Here is a 24,080-nt window from a genome sequence, read left to right on the forward strand (position 1 = left end):
AACAATGTGCAATGACCTTGGAAGCTCGGGACCACTTGAGGGTTTCAGTCATCCTGACTGCACTCCCTTTCCTCGCCACTCCTCTCCAGAATCTGGCCGGTCCCCCCGCTTCTGTGCCACCGGTGCCGTTTCCTGCTTTTTCTTTAAGAGAGTTGTATGCACGCGGCCCGGGAGGGGCCGCGCTGGCCGCGGGGCCCAGCCCTTCCCGCCGCCCGGGGCCGTCCTGCCCGCCCGTGCTGGATGATGGATGGCCCCGGCCGGCCCTGGTCCCCCGCCGCAGCTCGCCCGCGAGCCCGGCTGTGTGTTTTGGAAGCGGCGCAGCGGGCTGCTGCCCCGTGACGCCCGGAGCGGGCAGCGCCGCCCTTCCTTCCCCCGGGCTCGGGCGGCGGCGGGTCCAGGGCGGGCGGGGCGCGCGGGCTCCCGGGCGGAGGGGGCGCGGGCCCGGGCGGGGGCCGAAGGGCGGGAGCTCCGGGGCGGGGACCGCGGCGCGCACGCCCAGCCCCGCGGCCGCGCCGCGCCTCGCGGGACAGGTTCGGCCGGCGGGGCGGCGCCCGGCTCCGGGGAATAATGAGTGTCTGTCAGGCCGTCCCCGGGTGACTGGGCGGGGCGGGGCGGAGGCGGCGCGGGAGGCGGGGGTGGCGGGGGAAGGGCGCAGGGCGGGGTGCGTGTTTGCGCGAGTGACTCGGTCGACCCCTCCGGCGGCTGCCTCCACCCAAGTGGGTGGGGACCCGCCCAGCCCGGGCGGCCGCGGCGGCTCCCTCTCCCCTCCCTGACCCTCCCACCCTGGGTCCCAGCCTCTACTTACCCCGCCAGCCCCGGGAGGCTCGCAGAGCGAGCGGCGCCGGCGTCATGTGACTGCCCGGAGTCGGTGCCAGGAGCCAGAGGGGAGCCGGGAGCGGAGCCGCGCGGAGCCGGGGCCCGAGCCGGAGCGCAGCGCGAGCGCCCGCCGAGTGGAGCAGCGCCCGCCGCACGCGCGCCAGTCCCCGTCCCCTGCGACCGCCGCAGCCACCGCCGCCCGGACTCGAGCGCTGACATTGCTGCATTCGCGGGGTTCAGGGCAGCCCGGAGCCGGGCCTTTAATTCTCCTCTGCAGCGCTCAGCACCGCGCCGCGAAAAGTAAGTCTCCTCTCCCTCACCTTTCCTTCTCTCCGGACTCTGCCGCCCCCCCTTTCTGGGTCGTCTGGTTTCATTTTTTCTTGTTTTCATGGGGGAGCTCAGTGAATGGGTTAGGAGTGCAGCGCGGGGGTGGGGGCGCCTGTGGGCTTGGGAAAGTGCAACAGCTCCTCGTAGCCGGGGGTGGAGACGGAGAGACTAGGGGGAGGAAGCCCGGGGTTCAGCGGTTGAAAGTGTGGGATTGGGGGGAGCCACCGTGCGGCTCCGCGGGTGCGGGGGAGCGAGGCTGGCAGCGCCCGCCTCGGCCCCAGCGAGGGCGCGGGCGGGGGCTCACCTGTGTGGTCCCCCGGCCGCCACCCGCCCGCTTGTTCGCGATTCCCTCCAAAGCCCCCCAAATCTCAGTGCTCTCCGCGTGTGGCAACGTTGTTTGGAGAAAGGTAGCGCGGAGGCCGCTCTCCTGCTCCTCCCCCTCCGGGTCCACCACCCCCCTCTCCCGCGCCCTCCTCCTCTCCGCCCCCGCCCGCGCCCCTCGCCGCCCCCCTTCTCGGACGGGGCGCGCGGCCGCCCGCCGGAGCAAACTTGGAACAGCCTCCCAGTCCCTCAGGGAAGAAACTTGGAGCTATTGGGACTGGGGCAGCATCCCATTCTCAGTCCTGGAGCCCAAGAGCTCCCTGGACATCTGGATCCTCCGGGGCTGGCCGGGTTTGGAGCGTCCTCCTCGGGGGCACGGAGAGAACCTGCCGCAGTGCCTGGAGCAAAGATTGCAGCGTGGCTGGAGGCGGAGATCGCTTTAGGCTGCTGCCTGCAGTTAGGGACCAGAGCCGGGTGGAGACCGAGGGGTTGATCAAGAGCGGCTTTCCTGGAGATGGCAGATAATACCTGGAATTGTCATAACCACTTCTTTGGCAGATAACAGGGAGAATCTTTTCTGCCTTAAATTTTACAGCAACGTAGAAGAAAAACATGTGAATGGGACTTATTTTTAATTAAGTCAGGTTAAACGGATGTTGAAAATTGCTCATCTTTTTGTATTTCACTAAAATAAATATTTTGCACTGAATTTTTCACTAACTCAGAATGTAGTTTTTCCTCCAAGATCACCAAGACACTTTAGAGATATATTTATTATATTCTCAATAGAGTCCTGTATATGGGGAAAAGAGTGAGTCTGCAATGATTGATTCTTTAGATTTAGTTACCTGTAATTATAAGCCAAACCAAGTGAGGCATAGGGCAGTTGTTCATTATAGGCTTTTCCACTGAGCAGTTTTGTGATGTCCTTTTGTGAGTGTTTTATGAATGAGTCTGAGGAGCATTTTATTTGTAAAAAAAATTCATCTAGATCATAATCTGCTTAACCTTTCAGGGAAAAAATCTGATAGCAATAACGTTCCAAAATTTTGCGAGTGACTGTTTTTTAAAGGAAGAGTGGAGGAATAAGTTTCTTCTGGCTTGAAACATGGAGTATGTTAGTTGACCTTAGACTGTTAAGAGAAACCTAAAATGAGATGTTTCATTAATTTAAACTCCCTAGAGAAACATCTCAATTTCTACAGGCAGTGGGATTTGCTACAGAATCATTAGAAGGAAAAAAAAAAAGCTAATGTACTGTAAGTTCAGTGAAGATATACTGTAAGGAACGTTTGGCTTGCATGAAGGAGAATGTAAGTATAAAAATTCTAATGTGACAATAACAAAGAAAAGTAGCTGCTTAGACCACAAAACCTTGTCAGATTTGTCAGATATAAAACGTAGCAACATAGCTTTGGAGAAAGGTGGTTGTTTTTTTTTCTTTTCTTTTTTTTTTTTTTCACTGCAAAGTTTCTAAATTAAAACCCAATCTTCTGGTTGCTTTAGGCAGTGATGCCTTTTTCTTTTTTTTTCTTTTTTTCCTGGAGTTCTGTCTACACACAGATTCTTAAGTCTCTGATAATGGAAACCTGAGTTAAACCACCCTAACAAAATAAAGATAAATAATGGGGAAAGGAATATGAAAAGATTTTACTACCTTAAAAATACTGAAAGGAAACATTTTAGCATGTCTTATAAAAACTGATATATTCTACACACTGTATAACAATTTTGGATTAAATAAATGTCAGGAACAGGATCACATTCTCAGAAGGTGAATTTCTAATAGATGTGTGTACCGAAGTGCAGTTGTGTGCAAATAAGTTTATAATTACGCAGTTGAAAAGGACAGAAAATTTGAGGTGACTCTAGCTGTCCCACACTTTGTGTCTTAGAATTTAGTTCTATGGCCAAGGAACACTTAAAAATGGTTCAATTTTCAGTTGTGTGGGATAACCCCATTGTAATATGAATTCTTAACAGAAGTGTTCTATCTTCATTTTCCTACTGATGCTCTGAGGCTGAACAGTAATTATTACCCTAACCTAGAATTTGATCATGGCTAGAGACCAGCCATTGGGATGGGGGGGGGGGGGGTGAAGAGACAAAAGAAATTGGAAGGTCTCTGTTGCTTGAATATGATAAAATGCCATGTTCACTTATGATGTTTACTGTATATAGAAGCTCCTATTTGTAAATAGGGCAGGTCCCCTGTATAAAGCTGGTGTTACTATTCACACCCATAGAACAAACACCTCCACCCCCCTGTTGTTGTCTTTAAAAACTCCAGCTGCTCATGAATATAGGGTCAGGGAGGGCCGGCTAAATGTTTCTCTGTGCTTTCTCTCCAGCACAGCCAGCAGAGCTGTTTCCTGTTCTTTGTTTCAAGGCTGGGGTTTGCGTCATACATTCCAAGTGGCATATGTGTGCTCTTTCCTGTTTCAGGCTGTTTTCTGGTAGATCAGTAGCCTAGACCAGGCCTTGGTCCCTGCCCCTAAACTCCCGATCCCCACCCAGGGAGTTATCATGTCTCTACACACTTGCTATTGCTTAAGATGCCCGTGTTATGTCATAATGAGAAGTCAGTTAACCTTTTTACATACACCCTTTGCTCTAGTGTGTTTATGTGGGTGAATAAAGACTTTTACCTTTTAAAATTTATCATTGCCAATGGTGATTTTGAGAAATTTGTGCACATACTGCCTAGAAGTCTAAAGGAGGTTGTTTTTGTTTAGTTGGTTGGTTTTAATTCTTGTGTTGAGGTGCATAGAGTGTTTGTTTTGAGATAGGCATTTTGCCCTGCAGCTGTCAATTTTGGATCAGGATTATCACTTTACAGTTTAGAAGGTCGAGTGTTATCTGAAAGATGTGGCCCATCCTTGTTCAAATTTAGCAAGGGACGCTCAAGGCATAGGAAGCTTAATTGGATGGAGAACTTAACCAGTCTTGGCATCCTGGACTGACTTGAAAGTCTTACTTATGTTAAGAAAGAAATTTTTAGAAAAAGTATTAAAGCAAAGATATATCGGGAAGAAACCCCAGGTTTATATCCTTTTAAAGACAAAGGATTTACTGTCTTATACATCTAATTTCCAAACTATTTTAAGAATAAAAAGGTCAAAAAAATTGAAATAAATTCATTTAAGGATAGTTTGGAAATTTTTAATATTATATTTTGAAAACAGAAAAATGCTTTTATTTTGATTTACAACACCTTTTTCATAACCTACCCTCCCCTTTTTCATATTGTCAGTTGTGGGTTAACAAATTTCTGGGTTAACTATTGAAAACATTTTTCTCTTGGCTCTCCATAAATTTGGTTTTAAAGAAGTAGTTAGAAAAGAGGAATTTTGCCAAATTTCTTTTTTAAAGTTATTATTTTTAGATTTTCTTTGAAACCTAAAGGAATTATTTACATTGTTATCTAATGGAATAAATTGAAAGCATTGCTGAGACAGCAAGTCAGGCCCTGTGTTTCCAAAAATTGATAACAGTACTTTGGTTTTAATGTCTTGTTCCACCACATTTTTCTTTAGGGTAAATATGCAATAGAATATTAAGAAAACTACTAGGATCAAATAGTAGACAGCTGATAAGCTTTCCTTGAAAAAAGATGGGAGTTTTGGAAAGTTTCAATAAGATTTTTTTTCTTTGAAAGAAGTGTACTGAAATATTAAGCTGACTTGTAGAACAAGAGGCCTTTAAACTAAACTTTGTAAGTTACCCAAACTGAAACAAGTTTTTTCTTTTGTTTTAGTTCCAAAGTTGTTAACAATACAAATAGATTTGGTAGACTGAGTTTTTAAAATTTGGCTTACCCCACTTTATTCTTCCTCATTTTGGGGGAGGGGTAGGTGATTAATAGAGATGATTAGGGTCTCATATATTCCATTAGGCCAGGGAAATAAAATCTGCAGGCTTCTAAATGCTAAGATAAATAAGGAAAAATAGATTACAGTCTGAAAGTTACTATACTTACAAAAAAAAATGGGAACAATAGTTTTATCTCTTGACCATGTAAGTCATCATTCCAAACTCAATTTCATTTTATCTCCACCCTCCCCTTTAGATACTTGTCATCTTAATATAGTATTTCCAAGTCAACATTTCTATTATAAAATGAAGAGCTTTCTGAGGTGGTTATTTCCTACTCTCTGTTTTCACCCTTAGTTGTGTTAAGGAAAAATAAATATGGAAAACCTCATCTTTTCAACACTAGGAATTACATTATTCTAGAAATGGGGTTTCTTTGTGAAGTGTTTCATTTATCATTGGTTCTGTGTTTAAATATTTATCTCCCTAGAGTCATAAAACAATTGTCACCTGCTTTGCTAATATGTATTATTCTAGTCAGAATTGATCTTGGAGTGAGGTGGAAGGGAAGGATGAAGATGGTTTTTAGCATTCTCATTTTCTAGCCAGATCTGTCCCTTTTTAGGCCTGTTTTGTCATTTGAAGCAGAGCTCAAGACAGGAAACCAGACAGCAGTCTGCCCGGATAGGCGAGAGCATTGTCCAAAGGAGGTAGCCCAGCCTCCGCCTACCCCCCAAACCTCCCCTTATCCTTCCTTGAAATTTAGCAGTAATAAAAGAGACACAATGCTAGAGACACACAGTTTCTGAACCAGAACTAGGACTGGTGGTTTTCTTCCAAAGCAAAAAAAAAAAAAAAAAAAAAGTCTCTAAACAGGCTCTATGCTTTCTCTGGAATGTCACCAGTGGAACATTAAAAAAAAATTATTAGTATATGTTATATCTCTCAGTCAGAATGTTTAATATTAAAGTTCTTTCGCTAGCAAAACAGGTTTCTGGAGCTTTTTGAAACTCACTCCATTGTGTTGGCAGGCGGAATACATTATCATGTTCCCCATCTAATTATTAGGGGAGCTGGAGACAGAACGTAGCAAGTGAAGTGGCCCTTCAGCCCAGGTATTCCTTGTAATCCTGGGTCTGTCTCTTACCTTGATTTCCATGAAGGGGGTGTTTCCTTCCAGGAGGACCCCAGAGAGCCCAGATTAGCCATGCTCAAGATAGTTACCAATCTCTGGCAAGCCAGAGGATCTCCAGGGACAGCCTGGAGCTAGTCTTAACCCAGATCACTGGAATTTGGCCAAATCTAGACACACGAGATCGAGTGGACGTGGAGGTCAGCGTGTCTACCTACCCTGGAGAGCGACCTGTGATTCAGGTGTGGGTTTTTTTTCTCCTTTGGCCTATACGCTCTTCTTTCTATTAACTACTGTTCTTTAATTACTGAAATCCACTCCTTTATCTGTTCCTGCACTTCATACCCTGGTACCTCCTAACGCGTTGCACCCCAAATGGCTTTCATTAGTCAGTTCAAGTTCCTGTGCCACTTAGTTTTCCAAACAAGAGAGTTTGTCTCTCCAGAGCCTTGGAAAAATTTTCACATTTACTTTGTGTGTTAGGTTTTAGAAAATGATTTTTCAGGCTAGTTTCGCTGGTCCCCTGGGGCAAATTCTGCATGTGCGACACCTGGTTGAAGGTCATGCTGAGGCCCTCACCCTTCATTTTAACCTAGCATGTGTGAAGTGTAGATTGACATCTGTTCATCTCACAAGTGTTCGTTGAGCACCTACTCATTAGAGCTAATATCAAATTATGTGCAGTCATTCTTAGTTGTGCCACAGGATGGAGTCGGTCCAGAGTGCTCTAACCTGAAAAGGGGTTTTGAAATCTTAATTGCCTGCCGGAACCTCCCTGTGGCCCTGCCTCGCACGGGCCAGTGTGGCGCTGTGCACGTCCCACTCCCTCTGGACCAGGGAGTGACCCTAGTGTGAAATGACTTTAAAAGCTGGTCCCAGAGCAGACTGGAGCAGAACAGCAAGAGCCCGTCTGCAGGCAGACACGCTTCTGTTCTTGGCTGCAGCTCCAACCAGCTCTGAGAATTTGGGCGAGCCGTTTCACCTCTGTTCCTCCATTTCCTCATTTCTAAAATGAGGATGAGGACCTGACCCTTCCACCTTTGTACAGTTATTATGAGGATTTCCGTATTTACTTGAGTAAAGCTGCCAATTTTTCTCAGCAGTTTTATGGACCAGTTGCAGGTGCTTTGGCTAGGAAAGAATAATGGCCTAAGTTGGGGCCTTCAGAATGTGTCTTTTGATCTTGTGTCCAAGCATGCACTCTGAGAGGGTAGGCATCAGGGGCCAGTTGGGAGGGCTGAAAGCAGTTACTGTAAATACACTATCCCCCGGTTACATATGCCCCGTGGGTATATCTGTTCACAGAAATTGCTGTCCCACTATTGTTGTTTGTGGTGTGAGTGATGCCTTCTGCCCCTGCGGAGGCAGTTGAGTGGGGTGCCAAGTCTACCAGCCTTGAAGTCAGGCTTCTTTGGGTTCAAATCCTGGCTCTACAATTTAGCTGTGTGGTCTTGGACAGATTACTTTCCCTCTCTGTTCTAGTGTTCTCATCAGTAAAATGGGACTGTAGTGCTGACCTCATGGGCTGTAAGTGACACAGTCCATATAAAGAATAGCGCCTGGAGATAGGTAATCATAAAGGTGGTAAGGATCCACAGGAAACCTCTAGCTTTCCTTGGTCAAGGGAAGTATCCTTTATTTAAAAAAAAAAAATCTGGTGTTTTTGATACATGCGTACCCTTCTTCCCCCTCTCCCTACTCATGAAGTTGCCTCTTCTCTTTTTTCCCCTCTATTTCAGGCTCTAAAGCAGAGCAGAGACCTTAACACTAAACTTGTTTAGAAGATCTCTCTGGGTGGGTAATTAAAAATTCTCTGAGACTGATACGAATAAGGTCTCTGGAGGACCCCTAACAGGCAAGGTTAAGGTTAGGACCAAAAACTCTAGTATAGAGAAGTTTAGTTTCCTTTCCGGCTAGGTCCCCCTCCTGGCCATTAAGTACAAGGGAGGGGAAATGACTGTGGGACTCCTAGCATGGACTCATTTCTCTTATATTGGCTCCTAGGCCTGACCAAACAAAAAAAAGCAAGCCAAAAAAATGAACGAGCCTGATCCCCTCTGGGGAGTGGGAAGGCACCCTCCAAGGAAGCATGCGACACTCCTGTCCTTGGGGGGCTCTGGTGCTGGCCTGAGGCATGCCTTTGGCCAGTTAAAAGGGCCTGCCTCTCTAGGTAAGAAGGCGGCCTCAGATCTGTCTGGCTGCACGGAGTGGGGAGGACCTTGAGCTGGTCTTTGAAGAATTAGGAGGATTTAGATAAGCCGGAAGGGGACGGGGCATTCACATAGGCTGCCCAGCGTCAGGGCCGAAAGTGAACAAAGGCATTGGGGGTGGGGGCAGGGCAGCCAGCATGCAGGGTGCTTGGAGCAGGGGGGGCAGCTGGTTGGTTCGAGGGGGGCCGAGCACGGGTACTTGAACCCACTCCCCAAACCTTGGGGATCCTGTTGGAGGGAGAAAGGTTTGTGAGCTTAGGAAAGCCAGTGAGAAGAGGGCTTTGAGAAATGTGGGTGGCAAGGGGATTGGGATGGATTGGAGGGGCCAAGGAGCAGGAGGTGGGGAGACCAGTGGAGGAGAAACCCCAGGAACAGAGTCCTGAGGCACCTAGGGCCTGGCCTTCCATGGCAAGAGCAGTGAGGGGAAGAAAAGTTGGTGAAGAAGGCCTGCAAGGTTTCTGTGCTTGATGACCAGAAAACAAGGCAAATGGGAGGAGGTGGGGGTGGCAGGCGGGCAGCGTTCCTGAGGCGGGAGCGAGGAAGAGGAGGATTTGGATTTGAATTAATTCTCTTACATGAATTAATTCTCTTACAGAGCAGTGGTTCAAATGCTTTTTTCGTTTACTTTTGAAAGGAGAGAGCAGTTTAGCTCATGGTTCATAGCCAAAGGTTCTGGGGCACTATGAGATAAACTTTTATAATGGAGAATCTTCAGAAGCCCAGGGAATTACCACCACCCTGACAATTCTTTCTGGTTATTTTTAAGGTTCCAGCCATCACTGCTGAGGCCAGAGTTTCCAGGAACTGGCTGCTGAGTGGAGCCAACTGGTCCCTCCCAGCTTCCCACTCCCTCCAGGGTGGGGCTCCCTGGGTGGAGGCCCCTTTGGGTGGAGTCGGGTGGGTCCCCAGTGATAGGGCACCAGCAGAGAGGCAGCCTGGCCTCACACGGTCCTTCTGGATTTGATTATATAACGCTGCACAGAAGAGAGTTGCCAGGGCTTAGGCAGGCCTTTTAAGATATGTACACAGCAGGATTATGCATCATGGGAATTTTTCAATTTATCCTGGGTTGCTTGCCCTTAAAACTAAAATACAAAATTATCAGCCTAAAGAAGGAAACCAGGTGTGTAACCTTAGTAGGGAAAATGATTAGGGTTTGCTAAAATTTCTTTCAGAAAGGTCTGGAATGCTACTGACCAGGTGGCTGTGAACTTGCGAGTTTACCTACAGGGTATGGGTTGGGTCCCCCGCCCCAGCCCCACCCCTGCTTTGCTGGGCCTCCTCCTGCAAAAGTGGAGAGATTTTGCTTAGTTGTTACCTTTGCACCTGTCCTTATTTACATGCAAAATCAATTGCTTCACTCGGTCTTTCCGAAGTACAGGGTGTGGGCAGAATCTTATCTGAAGCCATGTCCTGTTTGGACAAGTTGGACTTGCCTTGGCAACTGGCCATAGGGTGGAGCAGATGGGTGGAGGCAGGAAAGTAAAATTGGGTGGCTTGTTAGCCAGAGAGGAGAGAGGGCGGATTGTTTGCTCCCGGGATCATTCTATTTAATCTGAAACTAAATAATTAACTTCTTTACCATTTACAAAAACATTTTGATGCAAAATAACTAATTTATGAGGGGCAAAGATTTAGAAACATTCCATGGATTTTTTTTTTTTCCTTTCAACCCAACTAGAGAAGACTGAGGTAGGTGCGAGCCGGCCAGTGCTATGAAAGCGGGACACACTTCCAGGTAGGTGCCAGCGCTCGGCTGCTCTGCAGAGAGCCTCCAACTTCAAAATGCCTACTGACGTCTGTTGCCTGGCCCCTTGTATTTCTGGCCGGAGCAACTGCTATTAAATATTCAGCTCCTCGGGAGCTTGAAGCGTTTGGGTACAGAAGTGAAGAAAGAAAAGTTTCTTTGGAAAGGAAGTTTAGCTACAGGGATGTTGCTTGCCTGCCCTGGTCTTCCTGGCCAAGAATTACACACAGAGAGAGATGGGGGGTGGGGGTGTATTGAGTTTTTTTTTTTTTCCTCTTTCCTTTTTTCCCTGAAGTTCCTTTGGGAGGTAAAGAGTGGGGGGAGGTAACAAGCCTCCTCCTTTAACATCTAAATACTTAGGAGAATTAAAAGCTGGGAGGAAGGGGAGTAGGGTAGAGGCAGTTTACAGATGGTGTGTTGGTTTGATCCTACTGTTTTTCTCTTTACACCTGGCTGAGGGAGGGAGGCAGGTCATTTGTAGCCTTAAGATCAGGTCCAGCTGGGCTGGGGAAGGATAATGCAGGGACCCTTTGAGGAAATAAGGAAAGAAAGAAAAATAAGGTTTCAAGGGCGTAAAAAAGGAGATGAGATAAGAGGAGACCATCAGAGGCAAGTTCTCTGCCACCAAGCAATTTGCTTGAGACACAGTCTCTTCACATTCATACTCTCTGTCTCTCGTACTTCTAAAGAAGGGGCAGTCATTTATAAAGTTTTTGTAGTAAGCATGCTCTAGCTTCAAGACAAGTGACTTTCGGAGGAGATTTGGTAAATCATAACCTCCTTGCATTAAGGGCTGTGCACATTTCTAAGCTCAGTAGCACGTTTGTACCCTCATAAAGCGTAGAGGACTGAATAGGAGGTCACACCCAACTCTTACTTCTGAAACCTCATGGAAGTGATCCACTGAAGCTTTTTAATGCATAATCAGGCAGGTTTTTCCTTTTATCAAAAGCCTGACCCTTATTTCAACATCTGAAAAGTCAGAAGTCTAAGTAGAGAGAGTGAAGGGAAATCTGTTTCTTCCTTTTGGAGGAAAATTCAGCTATCTTGGCCCTTCCCAGCAAAATAACATAGTTGGGAAAGATGACATTTGCTCCAGTTATGGAAAATTGTCTTGGCAATGATGATGTTTCTATATTTTTGCTTTTAAATACCTCAACAAATTAGAAGTTTTTAAACTGTTTTTGGCCCCTTTTTTCTCTTTTAAATGCAATTTTATCATCTTGGGATTGCATAGTTTAGAATATATTTCTGCTAGGCTGCATACAACTAAGATGTAAATGTGATTATGACTGGAAAATAGTTGTAAGAAAAAAACAGAACCACATATGGGGCCTCCTCGTGTCTGTGATACCTACAGAAAATGGTTAACAGAATTCCTGAGGGCTTAAACCCCGCTAGATTTTAAAGACCCTGAGTATTAGCAAGCTCAATTCACTGCCAGTGTCCTAGTCTCTAATGCCTGTTTTAGCGCGCCACCTACTGGTTGTACTTAAGATTGCTGTCAGTGTTGTGTAACATTTTCTGCAGCACTTGTAGCTTTTAACATTCTTTAAAAATGATAGTAGTGGGGAGTTGAGGGTGTTAAATTGAGTGAGACACTTGAAACCATGTTAACAATAAATTAAAAACATTTTTATTTATTTATTTATTTTTAACATTTTTAAAAGATACTAAGCTCATAAGAAATGATAGTAACATCCCTAGAGTACTGAGTTGTTTGTGGGGAACTGAAACCACCAAGTTAAGAGACCCTGATTCTTCCAGTGTTTAAGCTGTTTCTCAGTTATATGGAAGGCACTTTGGCGACATTGAAGTCCCTCGTTTCTCACCCAAAGATAGTCAATACATGTGGCAAAAGTACATACAGATATTTAAAAAGCACCTTAGGGGCCTTGGCCGGTTGGCTCAGTGGTGGAGCGTCGGCCTGGCATGCGGGAGTCCTGGGTTCAGTTCCCCGCCAGGGCACACAGGAGAGGCGCCCATCTGCTTCTCCGCCCCTCCCCCTCTCCTTCCTCTCTGTCTGTCTCTTCCCCTCCCGCAGCCTGGGCTCCGCTGGAGTGGGGTTTGCCCGGGCGCTGGGGATGGCTCTGTGGCCTCTGCTTCGGTGCTAGAATGGCTCTGGTTGCTGTGGAGCGTCGCCGCAGATGGGCAGAGTGTCGCCCCCTGGTGGGCATGCCGGGTGGATCCCGGTTGGGCACATGTGGGAGTCTGTCTGACTGCCTCCCTGTTTCCAGCTTCAAAGAAATGCAAAAAAAAAAAAAAAGCACCTTAGGAACAGAGTATACTTTTTTGCAAATAAATAAACAAAATTTTAATTTGTGTTAATGTGTGATTCTCTTCCTAAATTTGGTTCCTTTGTAGTACTTTCCCTGTCATGTTTTCATTGTAGAATTCATATAAAAATTGGCACACAGATGTGTATAAAGCTGCCCCGTCCCCACGCCAGCTCCTAAGAAGCTCTTGCTAACAGATTTGGGTATGTCATTCTCTTTGCCTATGTCATTCTCTTTGCCTGTCCTTTATCTTGTTCTATATCCTGTGTCTGTCACTAAAAGTATAAGTCATTTTAGAATCTACCAAGTTAGAAACAACGTGCTGTTAAACATGTGAGTTGGATTCTCTTCATGGTGATATTTTAATTTTGCACACTTTTTCTTTGTCCAGTGATGTATTATTGAGTTGCAAAATGAGGCATTGTAAACCTATCGTTCCTTCTTCATTTATTAGCTGAAATAACTTCTCTAATGAGAACTATCCCTTCATCACTACTGAATTACCCTAAGGTACAGTCTGAACAAATAAGCATACCTTTACAGTTGTTGTTTTTTTAATAAAAATGAATCGGGTTTTGTTAAACAGATGTTTTATGTTAGACTTTTTTCTCTTACAATTACCAGTCTTGCAGAGCACTAATTTTCTTAAGTTTAGATAAAACATAAAAATGAACAAATGAAAGTAAAGTAATGTCTTTAAACGATACAAGAAATAGCAGGTTAATGTTTAATTCATTCCTACATGGATTTAGTGGTCATTAGAAAATTCATTGAAGGTTTTATGAGCTAAATGGTGGAGTTAGCATTTGAACCAAAATGCACTTCAGAGCCCATCATCTTAATCCCACTGGGCCGCTCTGACTGGCACAGTAAGGATGCAGGCTACGATGCAGCTGCTGGGAACCTTTGGCGGCGGTGGTGGTGGTGGTGGCGGTGGTGCCCTTCGTTGTAAGGGGACAGGGCCCTACATCAGATTGCAGTGAGCACACTGGCTGCTTTTAACTCTTAAACTGACTTGAAAAATTGTGTTGATATGAACTATTTAGAGGGCAAAGAAGCTTTTTTGTTTGGGTTCTGTAATTCTACTTTTATCTTCCTAAAACATCATGAGTAAAGATTTTAGGAAGTAGATAAAAGAGGTCTCATTTTACGTGTGAAAACAGTCGCCTCGTGGCAGGGTTTGGATGCAACTCATTGCAATTCATGAGTCTTATACACCTGAGAATATGAGTGCTTTTATTGAGAAGGATCTGGATCAAAATAACTGTTGGTGGAGTGGGTGGATATATAAGAGTTAGTACAATTTAAAAGGCCTAGGGGGAGGGTGGCTAGCCATAGGTCAGGGCTGCTGAACTATCTGACCTCATTGATAAAAGCACATCTCACATCTTTTGTTTAAGGTCCACTGAGGGGGCACTGGACAGCAATTTTTAGAATCGTATCCATCTGTACAGCTGCTAGGCTGGGAACTGGTTAGATCTCACGGCACAAAAGGGGTTTTCATCCTTCATTATGAAATCATCCATTTTTCACTGGCTGTTAGGGTTTTGGTGTTGCTAGAATGCATAAGCGGGTGATAGCACCATTGATTTGAGCACCCTGGTATCAGATTGTATTCACAGATTATAATTATCCTGTGATACAGAAAAATAGAATTTTGAAGTCAGGTTCTTATGCTGAGTTAATGATATTCACATGTTGTCATGAGACCAGAAACAGGCTTTCTTCACTGAAGCAACAAAACACAAGAACTACACAGTGTTACTTTTATAATTGTATGTGAAGATATCTTTTTTTTTTTAAGCAAGAGAGAGGGACAGACAGACAGGAAGTGAGAGAAATGGAAAGCATCAACTCATACTTGGAGCACTTTAGTTGTTCATTGGTTGCTTTCCCATATATGCCTTGACCAGGGGGCTCCAGCTGAGCTAGAGACCTCTTGCTCAAGTCAGGGACCTTTGGGCTCAAGCCAGCCACCATGGGGTCATGTTTATGATCCCTTGCTCAAACCAGCAACCTCAAGGTTTCAGACCTGGTTCCTCAGCATCCCAGGCCGGCCCTCTCTGTCTACTGCGCCACCACCTGGTCAGACTATGACAATATCTTAGTATAAGCCAGGGGTCCCCAAACTTTTTACACAGGGGGCCAGTTCACTGTCCCTCAGACCGTTGGAGGGCCGGACTATAAAAAAAACTGAACAAATCCCTATGCACACTGCATATATCTTATTTTAAAGTAAAAAAACAAAACGGGAACAAATACAATATTTAAAATAAAGAACAAGTAAATTTAAATCAACAAACTGACCAGTATTTCTTTTTTTTTTTTTTTTTTTTTTTTTTGTACTTTTTCTGAAGCTGGAAACGGGGAGAGACAGTCAGACAGACTCCCGCATGCGCCCGACCGGGATCCACCCGGCACGCCCACCAGGGGCGACGCTCTGCCCACCAGGGGGCGATGCTCTGCCCCTCCGGGGCATCGCTCTGCCGAGAGCAGAGCCACTCTAGCGCCTGGGGCAGAGGCCAAGGAGCCATCCCCAGCACCCGGGCCATCTTTGCTCCAATGGAGCCTTGGCTGCGGGAGGGGAAGAGAGAGACAGAGAGGAAGGAGGGGGTGGGGGTGGAGAAGCAAATGGGCGCTTCTCCTATGTGCCCTGGCCGGGAATCGAACCCGGGTCCCCTGCACGCCAGGCCGACGCTCTACCGCTGAGCCAACCGGCCAGGGCCCTGACCAGTATTTCAATGGGAACTATGCTCCTCTCACTGACCACCAATGAAAGAGGTGCCCCTTCCAGAAGTGCAGAGGGGGCTGGATAAATGGCCTCAGGGGGCCGCATGCGGTCTGCGGGCCGTAGTTTGGGGACCCCTGGTATAAGCCATAGAGCAGAGGTTGGGAACCTATGGCTTGTGAGCCAAATATGGGTCTTTTGATGGCTGCATCTGGCTCGCAGACAAATCTTTAATAAAAATAATAACATTAAAAATATAAAACATTCTCATGTATTACAATCCATTCATTTCCTACTGCTCATGTTCATGGTTGCGGGTGGCTGGAGCCAATCACAGCTGTCCTCCGGGACAACACCAGATTTTTATTGGATAATGCGTAAAGTACACGGGTTGTTGTATGGCTCTCACGGAATTGCATTTTAAAATATGTGGCGTTCATGGCTCTCACAGCCAAAAAGATTTCGACCCCTGCCATAAAGCATGGATACAGCATACTATAGGACTGCTGTCATGGAAGTGGGTGGGGATGCAGAGTTGTAGTACTGAATGAAATATAGGAAGTGACCTTCAGGTAGAACTCACTCTAGAACTTGTTCACTTTCCCACCCAAACCAAAGTGGTCTGTGTACACCTCACCTTTAAGAAAAGCACTGAACGGTTAAACCAAATTTGGATAGTAAGTGCCTGAAACAGATTGTTGACTATCTGATCAGTAGCGGGGTGGTGATGCCATCACATGCGAAATGCAGTTGAGTAGCAAGGAGACTGAATGTTTTGTCCTGTAAGGAAGCAGTTGGCTTTATGCAGACTCGTGTGCTAGAAATGGACTAGTAGAGAACAGAAGAAAATACATGGATAACACGAGCAGAACAATAGACGCAGAGAAGAGTAAGACTAAGCGACATCAAGAAGCATCTGGCTATAGAATAGCTGATTTCCTAATGAGAAATTTGCAAGAATGGGAGTGAATCCAAGCTAATAATTCCTCATGTGTAAAAAGTGGTTAGAAAACAGTAAGAGATGGAGGCACCGCAAGACCTGAATACACATTTCTTAAAAGAAGAAATGTAAATGGTAAATAGAGATGAGAATTTTATGTTGTTTTTAGTTTTTTTATTTATTGATTTTTAGAGAGGAGAGAGAGAAACAGAAAGAGAAATATCAGTTTGTTGTTCCGCTTACTCATGCCATCATTGGTTGACTTGTATGTCCCCCGACCAGGAAACCCAGCACTATAACCCACTGAGCTCTCCGGCTAGGGCCTAGAGATGAGCATTTTCATTTGGTAATTTAATTTGCCATTTTAATGCTAATAAATTGGCAGAGGGTTTTTTTTGTTTGTTTTTCTTTTTTTTTTTAAAGATTTTTTTTATTTATTTATTATAGAGAAGGGGGGGGGGCAGGAAGCATCAACTCCCATATGTGCCTTGACCAGGCAAGCCCAGGGTTTTGAACCGGCAACCTCAGTATATCCAGGTTGATGCTTTATCCACTGCGCCACCACAGGTCAGGCTTTGTTTGTTTTTCTATAAGTGGTAAATACATGTTGCTGGTAGAAATATTAGGAAACAGGTTCTATTTAATTGATAGAAATAATAGAGCACCTTTGCTGGGTGATACATCACATGCTTTGGAAAATGTACACATTTGTCACCTAATACTAAAACTTATTTTAAAAATTAAGTATGTGCAGGAGGATGTAACTATAAAGATCTTCATTGCTCTCTATAATGGTAAAAATATAGCAACCTAAGTGCCCAATAAAAAGGAATAATTTATGTAAACTGATGTGGCACACCAAATTTGATGGTGCAGAACCATAATTATCAAAAAGAAAATTTTTCACAATAAATTGTCCAGTGAAATTATTGATACTAAATTCAGTGCATACTATAATCCCATTTTTAAAAGTTTGGAAGGATAAATACAAAACTATTAATATTAATGATGGTTGGGTCTAGGTTTTTTGTTTGTTTGTTTTTTGCTGTCTTCCTTTTTTCCTGATTTTTCTGAGTGGAAAAGGAAAAGTGTGTAACATGCACGTATAATGTGAACCTCTGTTGAGTTGCACTACAGTCTTAAAGAAGCTTTGCTGCTCGGAAGGGGCTGTACATATTGTTCCAGAAATGTCAGGGTTTATGTATTTGAGTTAGGAATGCCAGTTGGCTCTCGTCTGCTTATGACCATGAAGTCTGGTTTTAATTATACAAAATGGCATCTTTCATAGGTAAGGGAAACAAATTCCAGCCATTTTGGGGTCAGGGAAGGAAGGAGGAGAGAAGGAGGCTAAGGAATATTATATTTTATTTTTACTAGTTTATGTTTAAAGTAACCTTGGGATTTAGATGGACATCTTGTTTTGTTTTGTTTTCTAGGCCCAACACCAGAGCACCCTAGAAAGCTTAACTAAAAGAATGCTCATGTTTGACCCAGTCCCTGTCAAGCAAGAGGCCATGGACCCTGTCTCAGTGGTAAGTTTTCCAGAATTGGACATTTCCTTACTCATTCCAAGTGGTAATCACATTATCATGTGTCGTGTTATTCCTCAAAGTTACTCGGTACTTCACAGGCATTTGCCGGCAGGTTTTTCAGAGCCCCTTGTGGTCTATGAGGTTAGTGTCCTCCCTGCACTGTGCCTCCCTGTAGTAAATAAATGGGGTCCGCGTTTCCTTAAGGCCCGTGTCCCACAGCCCTCCAGATGTGATCAGACCTCGGCACCACAGAAGTCGGTTTATGAAAACAACTCAGTTACCAGTTTTTGGTTCGAGCTCTCAGGATTATTGGTCATGGCAAAAAAAAAAAAAAAAAAAGGCTAGACTGATCTTTTTTTTTTTTTCTTTTTTAATTAATGTGCATCCAGGGACATTCTTTTAAAAACTTGTGCACTGTATTTAGAATGGTTAGGAAGCAATTTCCAAATGTGCCTACAAAAAATCCTGTGTCAAGATGATTTTAATACTAGAAAAAAAAGACACTCCCTTGCGTCCCTAGTGTAGAGTGTGTGTTTCACGGAGTTGATGAAAAGGAAGAACCTCCCCCCCAGTCCTTTTCCATTCAAAAATGGTTTGCTTAACAACCAATGACAACAGCTCTCTGGAGCTGTGATGGAGAGGTGACAGAGAAGAAGGTAGTGGAAGAACTTGGCGGTAAGGAGGAATTTGATTTCGCTTGGAAGAGTCTGGGTGGGTAGGAATTACGTTCGTTGTCTTGATTTCAACACCTAGTGCTAAGCTGGCCCTTCTGTGAGTCAGGCCCTTGTAGATGCTTTTCAGCCGCCGGAGACTAGTCATTAGTCCAGGCGTTTTTATAGATACAGTGCTAGTGCTGTGGAGATGGGACCTGAGTGACCATTTCAAAGCAGGGAGTCGTTTAGACTTGAGGGGCTCTGGTTTAGTGAATATGAAATAGCAAGGCAACAACACTCTCTGTCTTGCTCTTTTCTTCCACGGCTTGGAAAATATTCACAAGGGGAAAAACTTGGCCTGAGTTGTATATGAGAAGGTTGGTAATGACACGCTTGCAAAATTAGATCATCCTTATGCATTGGCTGTGGGGGTTCCTGCCAAAAATGTTTATACAAGACATGGGGGTCACTGTGAGGCCCTTGGAACCGAGTTGCCATGGTTATTACTAAGCCAGTGAAGTGTTTATCATAGTGTGCAATGAAAAGTCAAGTCAGAGTGGGTTTAAGGAAGTAACAGTTACCTTCCAGTGTAAAAACTGGATAACCAAGTGTCTGAATATGGTAACTGAGCAATAAGAATTTTGTTAATCAAAAAGTGAACTGATTTCTGATGTTATTCAGTGCTGTCATTGTACTTACCAACCCCTTTCCCCGAACTACTGCATAATCACCTTGGAGGAAAGTAAGGTATAGAATTTCTCCATTTATTATATCTTTGAACTATGAGTAGGTTTTTAGTACCAGAGAGTATGATTGGTTTTATAAGTGATGCAGAACAACCAATGACGCACTTTACAATTCAGTGTACTTCCCGGGCTTTAATCAAGCATGAGATAGGAGGGCTCACGAGCCTAATTTAAAGCAAAAAATGAAGATCCACATTGCTAAGTTAGCTGTGATATAATTAAGTGCAAGAAAATGCACTTAACTGAAAAAAGGAAATTAAATGCATTTGAAATAACAGTGTGCTTGTAATGCTGTAACATTAATACATGGACTTAGACTATATAGAAGTATTTTTGCAATTAATGGTCTCGTTCTCTTTCATGCTCAAGTTTTGAACTTCATTAAATGCTTGCATAAATTAGATTGTTTCACCAAAAGTTAGTGTCAATCCTTACAATGAAGTTTCTCTAATTATTTTTTTGTTCCTTTTTTCTTTTTAATTCCATCTTTGATCTGGAGGTTGAAGTCTTTGGTTATTCAAGTCAGTGTTCTAACCATTAAAGGCAGTATAGAATAATTTGTGAGGGAATTTTTGTTTTAGGTCCATTTATGAATAAAAATATTTTACAGTGATTTATCTTCTCTCCCCACCCCACCCCTCTTTTTCTTGAGAGCGCAGCAGGAGCAATCTACCTATCTGGTGTTTTGCTATAATTTAGAGAAAGTGAGAAAATGTTATTCTCTCTTACTCAAATACAAGTCTTGATACCTTCCTGGGATTTGGAAGCAAATGGTAAGGGATCCTTCATATTGTCTCGTTAAAATCTGCAGGAACAGGGAGCAGCCGACGCCTGCCTGCTCAGGTCCAGGCCCGGCCTCTGCTACCTATTCTCAGAACAGTGTTGGCAAAACCGCCAGCAGCTCCCTCAGCCTGCCTCTTTATTTATTTTTTATTTGTAGAATTGGAGATTACAATTTGTAAACCATAGACAGCGTGTGAATATAAAATGTACATCTAAAGGAATTATTTTTACCCATGTATTTCCAAAGACGATTGGAAATGAAAGCATTTAACTCAGGATGCGAGAAAGAAAATAAGTTTTTTTAAAAATATTCTCATTGTATTTCTGTAAGATTACTTTTGAAGAAAAGACATTCCTTTTTTTTCCCTTTTTTTAAATGAGAATTGTTATCTAACAGACTCCTCACAGATCAGAAAGTACTTAATTAACAGATCCTCTGCTCTGTCCTAGCAGAAACTGTTCATGACTCCTCTGAGTCTGGTAGAAAGAGAGCTTTTTACTTTTGTTTGCATAGAGGGGCATGACATTTGCTGTTTCCAGAGTGTTTGTTTATAAATGCACCACGCCTTCCTGCACTAGAACCCCGCCCTTGGTATGAAGATTCCTTTGACTTGCCATCGCCCTGTCATAGATGTTCCCTTTTTTTTTCAGTGTTAATGAATAGTGAAATAGAGACTGCACCCACTTAAACCATCTTGTAATGGAAAAATCACCAAAAGTATTCCCAATAAAATAAGAAACCATTGAAATTCTCACTTAAATATGAAGTGATAGCTTTGGAAAATTATCTAAACCAACAAATCTTTTTGAAAAGTAAACCCAGTGCCACCCTGCTTGGGTGGGGGGGGTGGCGGGTGCCCCTGCTTGAGCCTCGTCTTCAAGCTGCTCTGCCCCATCTCCTAGCCGCCTCCTGTAAGCAGCATGGGGAGGGGGTGGCACTGGGTGGCCATCGATGGCCAGAGGCACTTTTTCAGCTTCATCAACACTTGCCTCTGATTTGGCTTAGGGGCCAGTGTGGTCACACTTATTTGCATGCATTGCTAGGTTGGAAGACAGGAATGGCCTGGAACTGAAAGGAAACAACTATTTACCAGGGTGTGCCCACCCCAGGCACACACCCCGAGCAAACCCTGTATCAGTCCTTGCACTGTGGGGAACCAGATTGTTGCAAGCTGATTGCATGAGCTTGTGTGCTCCACCCAGTTAATGAAACGTGTCCTATAGTAGGTTCTAATCAACATTGCTAGTGAGACGCTTTGAGGAACCACATTTCTTCAGCCTTGTGTGAGGCAGTCAGACTGGAAATGGTTGACTGTGTACTCAGCAGTGTGCCTGAATGTGTCCCCTTACTTTACGCCCTGCAGCCTCACAAACACCACTGTCAATATAGGGCACAGGGGTCCTTCACTGGAGAGCAGACTCTCAGCTAAACTGTGCATAATGTTTAGAAAACTTGCCTTTCTCTGTGGCTGTCTCTTCCTTTATGGTTTAAACCTGGGAATACTATTAAATTTGCAGATTTTCCAAGTTCTGAGTTCCTACTTTCCTTCAGCACACCCACGGCTGCGGATAGAAAAGCCCAGCCATGACGGCAGTAACAGTGTGTCCTCGTTTGCTTCCCATGGAACTGCCGATAACTTGGCATTAAAATCTAGGTCATAGGGAGCTCTTTGAAGAATGGGGCTGAAAATAAGGGAGAAGCTACATTTTGGTGAGTAGAAGACAACTAATGCTGCCTCACATTCCCTGAGGTTTTTTGTTTCTCGTACCAGAACTTTTTCACTTTAGAGAATTATATGTAAAGCAGGTTAAACTTTAGAACCAGAGGAAAAAATTTCCCCTGTATTAGTTACTTCCTTATACCCCTGTCATACATAATTTATAATTTTTTTTTAATATTAATATCGCTGTATGTGGGGCCCACACACTTTGTGGTGTGCCTGTGTACCAGGTTCTAAAGAAAATTAGAAAGTCTTTTCTTCATTTGATTATCCATGCATAACTCAAAGTTGTTTTTAAAACCAACTTATATATATTGTATTTCCTGATTCTTTTATCCTTCATGTCCTTGTTTTTTGTTTGGTTTTTTTTTGTATTTTTCTGAAGCTGGAAACGGGGAGAGACAGTCAGACAGACTCCTGCATGCGCCCGACCGGGATCCACCCGGCACGCCCACCAGGGGTGACGCTCTGCCCACCAGGGGGCGATGCTCTGCCCCTCCGGGACGTCACCTTGCCGTGACCAGAGCCACTCTAGCGCCTGGGGCAGAGGCCAAGGAGCCATCTCCAGCGCCCGGGCCATCTTTGCTCCAATGGAGCCTTGGCTGCGGGAGGGGAAGAGAGAGACAGAGAGGAAGGAGGGGGTGGGGGTGGAGAAGCAAATGGGCACTTCTCCTATGTGCCCTGGCTGGGAATCGAAACCGGGTCCCCCACACGCCAGGCCGACGCTCTACCGCTGAGCCAACCGGCCAGGGCCATGTCCTTGTTTTTAAACAGCATTATTAATGAAAATTCATTTCTCTCCCCTTTAAGTTGTATTTAAGCAGTTTAACAGATTTCAGTACTAAAAATTAGTATTTTCATTCTATATCTTTATCATTGAGAGTAGTTCTGTTCAAAAGTCTTTGTACCTTGGGCCACTCTCTAGTTGTTTAGAATCTACAGTTTAGGCCCTGGGTGGTTTACTCAGTGGTAGAGGGTTGGCCTGATGTGTGGAAGTCCTGGGTTTGATTCTCAGTCAGGGCACACAGGATATAGGGCCATCTGCTTTGCTCTTCCTCTCTCCTCCTTCTCTCTTTCCCCCTCCCGCAGCCAGTGGCTCAGTTGGTTTAAGCGTTGGCCCCAGGCACTGAGGATAGTTAGGTTGGTCAGCCTCAGGTACTAAAAATAGTTTGATTGATTTGAGCATAGGCCCCAGATGGGACTGCTGGGTGGATCCTGGTTGGACACATGCAGGAGTTTGTCTATTTTCCCTCCTCTCACAACAAAAAAGTGTGTGTGTGTGTAGTTGAACGGAATCCCCAGGTAAATTTGTATGCACAGTCAAGTTTTAGAAGCCACGATTAGGAGGGTCAAAGCCTGTTGCAGTGCACTCCTCTTGTGTGAGAAAAAATAAGGGAGTCCTAGGACCACATTGTGTGTTCCCTCCATTACATATGTTACCCCACTGAATCCCTTTTTATTTTTAACCTCACAACCTTCTAGGAGTTTTGTCATATCCTGATGGCACCTATACTTCTAATATTTAGTTAGTAATTTTTCCTGCCCTCTTTTATAGAATTGCTTTTGTTAACAGGGAACAGTATATCACTACTGTAAAAAAAAAATTTTTTTTCTTACACATTTAAATAAACACCTATTTTAAAGCACTGTATGTTTACCATGTACCATCTTTAAGCATCTTCAGTGCCCCCAGAGAGGGGTGCCAGACCGCAGGCATCACTGTTCCAGGAGACCATGCAGATTATGATGATACGGATAAAGAAAGGACAGAAGAACAAAATACTTCATCTTAATGATGAACTGACATCAAAACCAGATGAAGATAAATACCGCCTGGCTCCCACCCATTCCCTGAGACTCTGATGCTGAGGAGGCCTGGTGTAGATGCCAGACATCTGAATTTTAGAAACAGCACAGATGATTCTGATGCAGAGCCAGGTGGAGAGTCCCCCAGCAAGGCCCAGAGAGAAAAGGGTGTGATCTCAGTCATAATTCCAGGCAGAACCACTACTACCTCAAAATATCTTAAAACTCACAAAGTGGCCGCTGGAGGGTCCTGGGAGGCTCAGAAATTAACAGTGCATTTAAGCCATTTAATTATAAGGTCCCATTGGCGGGCTTCCTCAGTTACATTATGAGTTTGCATTGCCTCAGCATCGTAAACACATAGGACTTAACAGCCGGAAGAGAGATGCAGTATGTTGCTTATCACTCTCACTGAAACATTAAAATACAAGTAATTCTCTGCATGTTATCACTAAAACATTCCCTAAAATGCCTACATGTAAAGAAAATGGCTTATGTTTCATTTTTTAAAAGGCATTGTACGACCAAG

At 44.5% G+C, this 24,080-nt stretch overlaps 1 protein-coding gene across 4 annotated transcripts in view; it reads left to right on the forward strand.

Annotated features, from left to right (window-relative positions):
- The first annotated feature begins 796 nt into the window (after window positions 1-796).
- The window catches only part of KLF3 (KLF transcription factor 3), a 37,521-nt gene continuing 14,237 nt past the window's right edge, over window positions 797-24,080 (forward strand). The window contains exons 1-3 of one of the 4 annotated variants that reach the window (XM_066387064.1): window positions 797-1,116; window positions 10,301-10,357; window positions 17,747-17,842. In XM_066387064.1, the coding sequence (XP_066243161.1) occupies window positions 17,786-17,842 (57 nt within the window). In that variant the 5' untranslated portion in view covers window positions 797-1,116; window positions 10,301-10,357; window positions 17,747-17,785. Of the gene's footprint in view, window positions 1,117-4,075; window positions 4,095-10,300; window positions 10,358-12,778; window positions 12,846-17,746; window positions 17,843-24,080 lie in introns of those variants that run through there. The other 3 variants (XM_066387062.1, XM_066387061.1, XM_066387065.1) reach the window with 3 other exon arrangements.

The sequence above is a fragment of the Saccopteryx leptura genome, chromosome 5 (assembly GCF_036850995.1).
Source record: "Saccopteryx leptura isolate mSacLep1 chromosome 5, mSacLep1_pri_phased_curated, whole genome shotgun sequence".
Taxonomy (NCBI): Eukaryota; Metazoa; Chordata; class Mammalia; order Chiroptera; family Emballonuridae; genus Saccopteryx; species Saccopteryx leptura.